The following is a 12,810-nucleotide window of genomic DNA, read 5'->3' on the forward strand; positions in this document are numbered from 1 at the left end:
TAGGCTTTGACAGTCTCCTTGAACTGACCATGGCCAGGGCAGGAGGCCAGGAACTGCCCCATCAGCCAGCAACATCTTCATGGGCAGTTTTGACATGGGCTGAGGGACACACTCCCATTCAATATCCAAGCAGGATTGTGGGACCAAAGGCCAATCCTAATATTCCCTTTGGATTTAACCATCCTTTTCCAAGAGAATGAAAGCATTTGAAATTGTATGGAAGCAGCTTCTGCTGGGCCAGGTGGCCTCCAGATTGGGAATGGGTCTGTTACATACAGAAATATAGATATATCTTGATTATCTTACGTTTGTTCCAGTATGTACTGTGACTTGTAACAGAAAAAATTATGGTTAACAAAAAAGACAAGTACCTTGCTCTGATGAAAAAGGGATGATACAGACACTATAGCTATTTGATTTTGCTCATACCAGTGTAAATTAGGAGTGATCTGCAGAAATTAGAATATCTCTGCTCAGTAAAAGAGATTAATCCTTTCACAGACACAATTATCAGGATGTGCTAAGGGTCATTTTCTTTCCTGTTTCGGAGACCTATGGTAAGCTTTAGAAATAATAAAATATTCCAGTTTTTTTTAAGACCATGGAATAGGGATAAACTGGAAATGTGCTTGGGATATTCACACACACTAAAATTGACTAGATGATATTTCTGGTTTCAGGACCTCCTCCACCTTAACAACTGAGCTTGAATAAGTATTTCCTGAGCTGATGAGAAAGTCTAACAAGAAGCTGAACCCAGGGACACGCTGCTCGGCTTCCCCCAGCTTCTCTTGACTTCAGATAAATGAATCCTTGAAAAAAAATAAGGCTCATTAGGGAGCTACTAACAATTAGGTAATGTTCATTGTCTAGAAGTATGTTTTTGTTTCCTTACTACGTATATTTTTAAAATCTAGTATCTTAAATTCTTGTATTTTCTGTTGTATTTAATTCTGGTACTGTTTGTCCTTAACATCACTATTGTCATGATATCTATATTGGTTGCTTTTCATGTGGTAAAAGATCTTGTTATTTTTCTCCCATTTAGCACTAGAGATATAAAGGCAGAAAGAAAAAGCTACTTATTGTACTCATTTGAGCTTTACTTCCATCTTGGCATTATATGTGAATTGTTCCACTGAAATAACAGCAAAATTTAATAACTCATTACAATTTACTTGTTGCATAGAAAACATTAGCCACTAAGTAAATGTTACTATGATGCAGGTTTTTGGGAAAAGTAATATGCTGCTATTTTTAAAAAGTATGGAAAACCATGATCAGCCTAAAAACATCTCCAGCTATAAAGGAACTAAGAGTGGAACTGGTTATATGTATAAAAAGTCCAAAAGCTGAGGTTAATAAACCTGAACGCTCAATATGTGAGTGTGCAGTAATCCCTGATGGACAAACATTTTAAAATTCTTCCAAGTTTCAGGGTGCTGAATTTCGCTTCATTGTGCAGTATCTTCTACTCACAGAAATGAGAGAAATTAATTGGAATTAGGTGGAGATATAAGTAGTGACAATACGACCTGGCCCCAAAAGTATAAAAGAAATTAATCTCAACATAATACAAAGGTCGATGTGTGAATTGGGCAAATCTAACACTACCTTAAAAGAAAACATGTGAAGAACATGGTCATGTACAGGAAGACAATGAAACCAAAGAAATGAGCATAGCAGAACTACTTTGCAGAAAAGAAAGAGAAGATATATTATCACAGGGGAAACAATGGCAAACTGCTTCCTGAAGATAGTAGGGTTTGGGGAAGAGGTAAGATGTAGGCTGCAGAGACTACCAGGCTCATTTAATCTACCTTCTGTGAGGCTGGAATTGCAGCTATTGCAATCAGATGCTTGATAACATACTAAAAAAAAATTTCTTTCAATGAGTAATACTGGTTGGCATGTGTCATTAGTTTATCTAGGGTAAATTGTGGAGCACTGGGCTGCCCAGTGTAAGGGAAAGTACCACAGACTGGACCAGATTGCTGCCAAATATTGGCATAGGTGTCACATTCAATGACACAAGAAACGTGAGAAACTGTTTCAAGATTTAACTGAATATTCTTTAAGAACATTTCCAAAATGCACAGGAAAATCAATTCTGCTACCCATTAGATGCATTAGCTAATGTCTTAGTATAAAACCCATTGGTTTCAGTAAGCCTGTTTGGAATGGGATAATGGCAGATTAAAACCCAGGTGAAGGACTAAATGTTAACTGTGAAGTGATCTAGAAGGCTATGTTGGGAAAAGTCATTTAATAGAAAATGGGCAGAAGAAAAGGCAAGTCCCAATCAAAAGACTGCAAAACTCTTACCTGAAAAGGTATATTCCCCTGTTTAAGGTATCTGTTCATAACTGTTCTTACAAGGGTTGTTTAAAAAGCAGAAACCTCCTATATCATGCCTATTATTGAGAGTATAAAGTGATAAAAACCTCCTGATGACCACATCCTTTTATGTGCACATTTGCCGCACACAACAGGTAACTGCATATGGCTTTCAGCATAGGTGTTCACTTACACCCTCCACCACCAGCCTATCTTAAATACAATACTTATGTTACTATATCTATAGGTCCCATATTAACTGTGCACTGTAGCAGAAAAAGTGCCAAGTGTTGGACAAAATTGGCTGAGCCACGAGTGAAATTAACACCCGAGAGAGGCTGGTAACCAGAACGAGGTGGTGGAGAGATGTCAGTAATGTGCAGAGAGAAAAGAGACATTCTCTAGGCTAGATTCACCCACCATTACTCACACCTTTACTCTGTGATGCGCCTGAGTGAAATCAGCCAGACTAACATCACTAAAGACAACTTTTACAAAGCTAAACCAAAAACTTTCTGTATAATCAAATAAAACAGTCAAGAGTATCAATAGAATTAACTGAGTTAATATATTTAGCACATGAACAGTTGATAAAGAGGCTGTTCAACACAGTACTGTAAATCAGATACCTGTACAAAATATTAACTATAGTTTGCCAATCTGGGAAACAAATTACTTTCTGTTCAGCATCCCAATGATAGTAAGCATTACCTTTGAAATTAAACAATGTTTAAGTTAAATCTGAAATGCGCAACACTTGGAGCAAAATATGCCACACATGGTTTGAAAGAAATTCTAAGCAGCTAAAGAAATTTAAAACATACACTTTTTATAGGTATATAGATATATTATATATTGGTCTATAATAACATATACACACACATGTATTTTAATGTTTAGCTTTAATAGCAAAAAGTACAGTAGAATTCCACTGATAGCAAGATTTGAATCTAGATTATCCACAGAAAATTGGTGCGCTTTTTCTGAAAATCAATACAAGCTCAAAACAAAATGTGATACCAAATAATTCTCTGCCATGACCTAAAACTGATAATCAGTTTGAATACTTAAATAACTGAATTAAACCCTATAGTAATCAAATAGATAGCTGATAATGAAATATCTCCCTTGCAAAATGTTACTGAGTAAAATTTTGTATGAATCCCAGCTAGATGAGTGTACAACATTTAGGGTAAGGCCTTTCAGTTCTGACTGATCTCATATATACTACTGGAGTACAAATAATAAATAATAGCACATATACTGTAAACTCTCTAAAATCAGTGATAATACCAAGCATTTTCCTTCTTTGAAAAATTGTACAAACATAAAACCATTCCTCACAACACCCTCGTGAGGTAGGTACAAAAGTGTTACCCCATCTTACTGATAGGGCAACTCATCCCGATACTACAAGGTGCTAGCTGAAGCTGCAAGGGGAGTTCGGTCCCTGATTCCCAGAGGCCCCAGAAGTATCTCATTCTCAAGCAAAATCTGAGTCTATTTACTGACTTGCCCACATCTTCAAACTATGCCAGTGGCATAGCCAAACACTGTTGGCTTTTGTATTTGTCCCTTTGTCAATTGAGACATTCTCCCTTTGAAAAAATAAAATACTATACACTGGTGTTGCAACATGCACAAACATGTATTTTCCTTTTCATAAATCTGCTGATACCTTTAATATCTGCAAAGGGAAGGGATTTCCCTGTAAGTGCCAACCTTGTGTAGCAGAGTCATAGCAAGAGTCTCCCATTCTTCTAAGTAAAAATTACAGCTTCTTTTACTCATTTATGTGAATACACTGATAACTTGTATGATGACATCAAATTGTATATTAAGGGACACAGCTATATTTTTTTTTAGATTCAGCTTTCAGGATCTCCTTTAAAACTGGGATAATCCTGTGGAATGTACTAAAATATATATTTTATGTATAGTTGCCTCTTTTTAAAAATAAAGTCCAGAATGTTTTTGCTTAGACATACTTTAAAATAGACTGTATAGCTAGCCATTGTTTTGATAATAAGTGAAGTAAAGCAAGACATCTGGTCCTGGAAGCAGTCCCTTTTGCACCAGAATAAACCTAGAGTATCTCCACTGAAGCCCATGGAGCTTCAGTGGTATAAAAGCAGGCACAGTGAAGTTAGGATCAGTATTTCCATCCTCCTGTCCATCTGCAGCTGCCCTAGACCAGCAACACTAACAAACTTCATGCCTTCATCTGGAGGATGGAGTGTGAATGGCATGTTTATTAGCAAATCCTGTGAGCTATGCACATACCTGATCACATCACTGAAGACTTCATCATTCATTATGCTAGTGTTACACAAAGACGTAAAAAACAGGCAGCTCTTTTGACCTCTGCAGAATTAGAGAAAAAGGAAAAAATAAAACACAGTATCTTCCAAACGACAGAGTACATGCAGAGAAGTAAATTAAAGACAACACAAATACAGTACAAATGCAGCTTTTGAAAAACAAAGTATTTGCCAAGAGAGAAAGGACAAAACGGGTAAAGGGACAGAAAATATATTGAGGACTAATATATACAAAATGGAAAAAAAATGGATACAAATTTAGTTATGTCAATCATTTGTCATAAATGCTCTCTTTTTAATAACTCATGGGAAAAATTTAATTGAAGAGTTTGAAAGCCTTGCTGGAATTTTCATGTAGTAAAATAACCCTCCCCTCAAAAAATCATAACCAGCAATTTTTCTAAACATACAGAATTCCTACATGGTTCTATTTTTAAACATCTGTAATTCAACAGACTTTGACCATTTTTATCTGTGTAGCACATTTTATTACTTCATGTGTTCCTATAATAAAAATAAATAACCCATACATATTTAAAAATAATACCATTCTGCTTTCATCCTTTTTTTGGGGGGGGGGAGGAGGGGAAAGCAGGTAATTTTCCTCTCGTGTTTCGAACAGAACCGTAACTATCAGTGCTCCTTTGCTTTCCTCCTCTTTTGCATATCATGTTTTCTCTCAGCAAGGCTCAGGGACGTAGATGCAGGAAGAAAAGCACAAACCTATCACTGCTGTTGAGTCACCTGAGGGAACTCATACCTTCTTTGGGTTCATCTTATAAAACACAGTATCTTCATAACAAGGCCACTGAAAGATGATTAATACAGATTTTTCTCTTTTATTTATCTTTTGTCCGTTTTAAATGCAACAGGCATCCAACATCGGAATATAACAGCTTGAAGGTTACTTGAACATACAACTTTTTTTTGCAGGAGATACTTAATCACATGCCTAACCTTAAGAATGTAAATACTTTCATTTAAATCAACGTGAAAAAATAATTTGGTTAAAGTTAGACATGCTTTGAGAAATTAGGGTCTTGAAAAAAAAGATGAAACAAAATCATAGGTTTAAATGTACAGGTTATGTCATTTGGAATGAACGGATGCGAGTTGTCAATTTTTTTCCTTTTTGTTTTATTTTAGAATTTGAACTGCTCCTGATAAATTTGTTCCCAGATTTTATTGTGCAGTATATTGTGGATATTAGGCAGATGAAAAGGAGGTTTTTTCAGTAGAGAATACACGATAAGTGTTCAGAAAGCAGTTAATTTGAAAGAGTAGTCCTTCCAAAGTCTGTTTTCCCCACTCCAAAATATTTTTTTTTTGTTTTGGTCGTTTTGGTTTTTTTTGTTCTACTGTCTTGCGATAAATGCTCTAACGATTTATTTTCATGGGAAAAGAGGTTTTAATAATTCTATCCCTTTGCACTGTTAATATAAATTAGAAAAACATTTGAATATAAGGTGTCGACCTTATTCTGAGTTTCAGATGCGATGATTAGAAGTCATTGACACCAATCTACCACAAGTGACCTTAGTCTCATATCTTGCTCTGTTATTAGAATAATCAAGGAACGCAATTCAGAAATAATATTACATCCTGCATTTTATTCAATTCCATATGACAAAAATAGTAACCTAGACTAAGACATCCATTTCAATCAGTAGATGTGTCAAGCCAACAAGATTTAATAATAAAAAATATTGGATCTAGGTAACAATTCCCAGCTGTTTCAGGGAGGCTCCTAGCCCTACATGGTATCACAGTATAAAAATAGTGTCTCTCTTCACCATGCAGAGAGGAATGGCCTAACCCTGAATACAAAATGGGGTCAGTCTTACTGTACCATCATCAACCATCTTATTTACAACACTTTACAGATTTTTTCTTTTTTTCCTTTTTTGTTTTTTCTTCTCTTTTTTTTTTTCTTTCCTTTTTTTTTTTTTTTAAGTTATACACATCCTTTAGGGAACAGAGATAACACTAGATGGTACCAAATACTAACAAAAAAAAAAAGTCACACCAAAAATTACACAGATAAATAAAAACATTCAATTGCTGAATCCAGCAACATTAAGCCACCTCAGTTTGTTGGTTTTTTGTTTGTTTTTTTTTTTTATGCTTGGAAACACCTCTAACCACCCACACACTGTGGCAAAAAATGATGTTATATTGTAGAGGTGTTACAGACACAAAATTTTTCTTATGTAGAGAGATACATATATCTATATATCTCTACCTCATCATTGTAGAAAATGGAGCTGTAGAGTTCATTGTTCATTTCCAACAGAAACAAACAGCTAAGTCTTTGAACCTCTTTTCACTCCATTATGTGATGGCAGAAATAGTCCATCCTCTTACAGTAACGGTTTCTGTTGTATAAGAAAGATTGTCCTATTTTTCAGTATCAACTGAGAAGACCTCACTGTCTGATTCGTTCTTCAGGGGCATAAAACTCCTTGCGCTGTTACCCAGCTACCCATAATGTCCCTCAAGCAATTCTGCTGGACGGAAGTTCATAGTGTCAGCTCCACCATGCTTGTAATGCACAAAAATGAGGTAGTACACAAAACATTTACTGTTCAAGTTTTGATTAAGCCCCAGTCTCCTCAGCATCCCCAGCCTAACTTATGAGTGGAACCATTCCCTTTGTTTACTTGGTGTCATTTCAACAATGCAATCAACATAAAATTATATTTGATTAATCAGAGTACATTGTGCTTTGGAGAAACCTGAAAAGATAATCAGACAGAGTTGGAAATAAATACAGAACATTTGTATGTTACTACTGCTCATGCTGCCTCAAAGTTCTTATTTTGTTCTAATATTATTAGGCAGTTGGTATCTTTCTCATGGTTATGTGTGAAAAAGACAGAAAAGATTACAGTAAAATTAAACCTACAAAATGTTCTCCTTCCTCTATCCTAGACTTGTATTAATATCACACTCCTAAGATAACTGTATCAGAATTCTGTCGGAGGCGGTCACGCTTTTAAGTGGGCTTCGTAGAAAAGTTAAAAGAATCATTTCCTTTTAAGAAATGGCAGGCCCCATATTTCCTAAGGATCTGACAGTTCTCTGCAACTTTTCTGCTTAATTAATAGAGATCTCTCATTGTTTGACCTTAGAAAACAAGAAACTGCAACAGGGTCCTCCTCCTTATTCCTTACGTCAAAGTATTATTTATAAAATAGATTACATTTTTGTTCAGTTTCAAATTATAGACAAACCTCCCTAGTACAAAATACTAAAAGTGCAATAGTATAAATTAAGAGTTTGCAACCACATTATACAAACATTACCTTTTTATTGTACAGCTTTTATGACACAAAGTATTTACTCACAACTGTTTATAATGTTGTGAATAATTTATGGTGCTAAGGTTTGTCTGTAACTTGTTTTCCAATCATTGAGCTAAAATCCACACTACAATTTTTTCATTTAATAGAACAACTGTCCACATAGCAGCTACAAATATTTAAATAAAAAAAGGTTTGTTACTGACAGGTACTTGCACATGAAAAGCATGCTATCTTTCCCAATAAAACTTCACAATTTTGCCTGCATTGAAATAAACCACTTATTCATAGTAAAACAGAACTTGCTTAAAAAAAAAAAATCACATAGCCAGATGTATTTTGCAGTACAAAAGCTTCATTTAAGTTTGGGGCTAGTATATTGTCTGTTACCCGCATAATCTTAACATTATAAATACTACAGACAAGGATACTGTAATAATACACAGCATTGGGGTACTAAATCACTTATTTAAGATTAAGATTCCTAAAAACATAGTCCAAGTTTCTAACTAATTTGAACAAAACCAGCAAATAAGTGTGACAGAATGCTGTAATGAAGCCCCCCTTTCTCAGGTAATAGTAAGTTTTGTAAGAAGCGAAGTGGATATAGACTAGCCTCTTTCTGTTTCTAATGAAGTTATCCTGTGACTGGTTTGTTTGTTTTCTGTTAAATTAAAAGGTTTCAAAGTTCTCAGTAACAGTCAAACTCACTGTTGAAAGAAGTACCATGCAGATCTTGCAAGACAACTTTTCAGCAGCCATAGAGTTATGTATTTCTGCTATGGGTAAAACTTTAAAGGGAACCTATGCATTTAGGTCAGGAAACTAATGCTTAACTTCAAAAGCTGTACATGGAACAGGACAAGTGTTGTGTAGAGTAGTGGTCCAACAGTTACTCAGAATGAATGCTTTTAATTTATGCCAATCTCTTTATTATCCTCAATAAATCTGGTGAATGGACGACTGGCTCCCGTTTCAGAACTTGCTTTGTCCAGACTGACAATGGGAGGGCTGCTGCCCGTGCGAGATTTGTCCATGCCACCGGTAAGGTTACTTAGAGGTGGGATGGCACCTCCGCCTAGACTTACTGGGAGCTGAGGAATGCCTCCGTTCTGTATGACAGAAATCTCATTGTTCTTCATAGCAAGTCCGTTAGTGATAGCTGCAGCATATTGGTTCCAAAAATTGGGGTCAACATTCATGGCCCGAGCTGCCAAATCCTTCTGGAACATCTCGGAGAACTTGAGTGCATCGCCACCAAGCAAAGCCATGGGGTTTTCCACAGAGAGGCGGCGGCCGCGGCGTGCAGGGGCGTTATTCCACATGTGAGTCCCCATGTGCACCTGCAGAGTAAACAGGGACAAGAAGCACCCTCAAGTTAGCACATTCTGAAGAGGTGTCTGGCCTGAAATGATGTTACTTACAGTTGCACTTGCTTTTTAAAAGAAATGCCTTTTAATTCGCATTGAAAACAAATCAATTCCAGTTAAGACACAATTCTAAAGTCCAGTCAGCCCACACAAAGAAAACCCAGTTCCGTAGTAGATTTTCAATGTGCATTTGCTTCTTCTCAGTGAAAACAAACACCGTGCTGCAAGACTAAAGAGTACATAGTCTCTGAGGTTAGACAATTTCACATGCAAGCTGGAAGTCCTCACATGCTGAAGATTACCAAGGGCGTTATTTGTACTAGGAGATGGGTGTTTTTTCCTGCCCTTCCCCTTTTTTTCTTCTTGTTCTACTTTAATAGTATTTTATCTCATGTCAGAGGCACAAATTACTTTGCTAAATTTAATATTTTTAAAAAGGACATTTAAACACATATTCCCCAGGCTGTGTCCTGATGGTTAACCAGCCTGCAGGAATAAGAGCCATCAGTCCCATAGTAAGTTGCTGTCAATCTGTGAGAAACCGCTTTCCAGTCTGCAATGGCTGCAAAGCAGAATAGGAAACAGAAACTGGGGAGGCACCCAAGGAGCTGAGCAAGCTCTCCGTTTCTGGTTTATAGTGAGGTTGTTTTGCATTGATGGTCCGTAAGAACTGCCAGAATGTGTCCATCAGCTGAATGGGTGTGCCTTTACATCTGTCAGGAGAACTACAACATGCCTGCATGTACACCTGGAACCAGTTTTAAAGTTCGCATCACTGCACAGCTGCTTTCCAGTCCCTATCGTCAACACAGTGGAAGCATAATGACCACCACTGTACAGCAAGCATTTCCTTGAAGTTCCCTTCTCACTTGTCTTTGGGACAAACACTAGGCATTAAGATCTGCTGAGTTCAAGCGCAGTGCCTTAAACCCCCCTCCCCAAGCTTTTACAGTTTCATGTGGCCTCTTACCTTAAGATTCCCCTTTGTGGTAAAAGCTCTACCACAGATTGTGCAACCAAACGGTTTTTCACCGGTATGGGTGCGCTCGTGTATCTGCAGTGCACTTGCTGAGGAGAAGGTCTTCCCGCACGACTGACAGTTGTGCTGCTTGGGAGTCCGGCGAGGGGGGGGCGCCAGCATAGGGGTGATCCCCGGACTCATCACTGTCTGTGGTGCAGCAGGAACCTGGATTCCAGCTGGAAGCGAGGGAACCTCACCCAAAGAGATCGGCTTGCTGTGACCATTCACTTCCATTTTGATCATGGTAGGTGCTGTACTGGTGACCAGGCTAGGAGTACTTTGGCTGGGACCTAGAGTAAAGTTGGGTTCAAATAACTGAGAAGGCAGCTCTTTTAATTTGTGCGTCAGTAAGTGCTGTTTTAAATTACCCATAGTGGAACACCCACGACTGCAGACTGTACAAACAAATGGACGTTCTTTAGTATGGCTGCGGTAGTGAATTTCCAATGCACTCTTAGAAGCAAAAGGCTTGCCACAGATATTACAAACAGTACGTTTAAACTTACCACGTTCTCTGTTCAGGAACAGCAGACTAAAAGGAGCCTCCTCTTTGATGACCGGTCTTCCTGGGTTGGTGGATGTCAGATCTAATGCGCCTCCATTTTCAGTTGTGGGCAGTGGACTGTCTGGTTTTTCTGTCTTTAGTTGTATTTCTTGTGGCTCTTCCTGGTTACTGAGACCAGGGGACTTTGATCTGAAACTTTCACTATTGCTATTTACAGGAGACAAAGCCTGCATGGAGGAAGAAGATTCTGACATTGCAGGGCTGCCTGCACTCTGGCTTTCGAGATCACCAACGGCAGATGAGGAGTCATTGCTCAAATGGTCACTTTCCCCTGATCCATTTTCTATGGATTTTAAACTGGTCAGCTGCTGACAGTTCATGACAGAATCAATCATTTTCATTTGATTCTCCAAAGCAGCAATACTAGAGATCACAGAAGGTGGTGAAGAAGGGCATGACCCAGAGTAAGAGATAAGGGGCTTGGATGAGTCACTAGCTGTGTCCTTTAGTTCTGGGTCCTCTTCCATAGAATTTTCATCAATGTCATCATCGAAGTTGCTCAGTGTGTCAACATTCTTTTCATCATAGGAAAGCTCTGAGTCCATGGCGTCCTGGAAGCCCTCTGGTAGTGGCGTGTTTGGAATTTGCCCACCCATATGCATACGAATGTGCTGCTGAAGAACAACTGCATTTGTAAATTTCTTCTGACAAATGGGACACGAGTGCTGTACTCTAAGTGGTGGCTTCGCTCGATGAACTCCAAAATGTGTTTTTAGATTGCCTTTTGTAGTAAAGGCACGTCCACAAATTTTGCATTTAAATGGTCTTTCTCCTGTATGTGTTCTGTAATGCATCTTGAGAGCACTCTGACAACTAAGCACACGGTGACAAATGACGCATTGATTTGGATCTGTCATCTTCTTATCAATGTTCTCCACTAGCTGTTGTAGTTTTGAGGTTTCTGACGTTTGCATAGAGTCTAGCAGACCACCAAATGGAAACTTTGCCTTAAACTGGTCAGACACTACTGGAAGCACAGGGTTTGGGAGGCTTGTTGCAACGCTACTGTCTGTAACAGCAGTAGGAATTGAAGACGTGGAAGCTGCAGAAACTTGCCCACCTGCAGAAAGGTCCCCGAGCCGTGTGCTCGTGGGAGGCAGAGTGACAGGTTCTGTCTTGGTCAGAGATGAGCCACTCTGAACAGGCTGTGGGGATTCAGCAGATGCTGGAACCCCTGACTCAGAAGTGTTGAGGCTGGGGGATAGAGAAGTGCATTCGCTGGAAGCAGGAGAAGGCCTCTGGGGTGACCTGCTCATAGGAGTGATACTTGGAGAATCTCCGTAACTGTTCACACCAGGTATAGTGGGGGGCAGCTGGAGCCCAATGGAAGTTGGGACTGTTGGTAAAACAGGTTTGCTGTCTAACCATGTTGTGACCGGCTTTTCGGGGGGCAGAGACATCCCATATGGGATTCCAGAGCAGGTGGGCACATTATCGAGGTATTCTGGAACAGGATAAGGGTTCATCTGAATATGAGGGTATTTCTCTTTATGTCTCTGAAAATGAACTTTCAGGTTGCCCTTCGTGGAAAAGCGGTTTCCGCATATGTTACACTTAAAAGGTCTTTCGCCTGTATGCGAGCGGAGGTGAATTTGTAAAGCACTGTCACTTCCAAAGACCTTGGCACAAAATCGGCATTTGTGTTTAAAAAAGGGATCCTCGGAGCTTGACTTGGGTTCAAACACTGACACATTTGGTGGCTTTCCTTTGCGGTGCTTCATAAGGGCAGACAGAGGATCGAGGGCGTTAGCTGTTGCAGCAATGCTAACCAGCGGATTGGGGAAAATCACACTATTTGATGAAGTCTGAGGTAGAAGTGGGTTTGGCAGGCTGGACACTGAGGTGAGGCTTCCATGTCCTATTGAAGGTGGAGTCGAAGCATTCTGGGGCTGCG

The 12,810-nt window shown here is 38.8% G+C and overlaps 1 protein-coding gene across 3 annotated transcripts in view; it reads right to left on the reverse strand.

The window, feature by feature from the left end:
- SALL3 (spalt like transcription factor 3) overlaps positions 1–12,810 on the reverse strand; it is a 47,415-nt gene that overhangs the window by 19,044 nt on the left and 15,561 nt on the right. Inside the window, exons 2-5 of one of the 3 annotated variants that reach the window (XM_051798872.1) lie at positions 10,858–12,810; positions 10,301–10,641; positions 9,049–9,303; positions 4,621–4,701 (exon numbers count right to left, since the gene is read on the reverse strand). The exon at positions 10,858–12,810 is cut by the window's right edge and continues 984 nt beyond it. In XM_051798872.1, coding sequence (XP_051654832.1) covers positions 4,663–4,701; positions 9,049–9,303; positions 10,301–10,641; positions 10,858–12,810 — 2,588 coding nt within the window. In that variant the 3' untranslated portion in view covers positions 4,621–4,662. Of the gene's footprint in view, positions 1–3,107; positions 9,304–10,300; positions 10,642–10,857 lie in introns of those variants that run through there. The other 2 variants (XM_051798871.1, XM_051798870.1) reach the window with 2 other exon arrangements.

This window comes from Manacus candei, unplaced genomic scaffold, assembly GCF_025592945.1.
Source record: "Manacus candei isolate 608988 ecotype Guabito, Panama unplaced genomic scaffold, ASM2559294v1 h1tg000049l, whole genome shotgun sequence".
NCBI lineage: Eukaryota > Metazoa > Chordata > Aves > Passeriformes > Pipridae > Manacus > Manacus candei.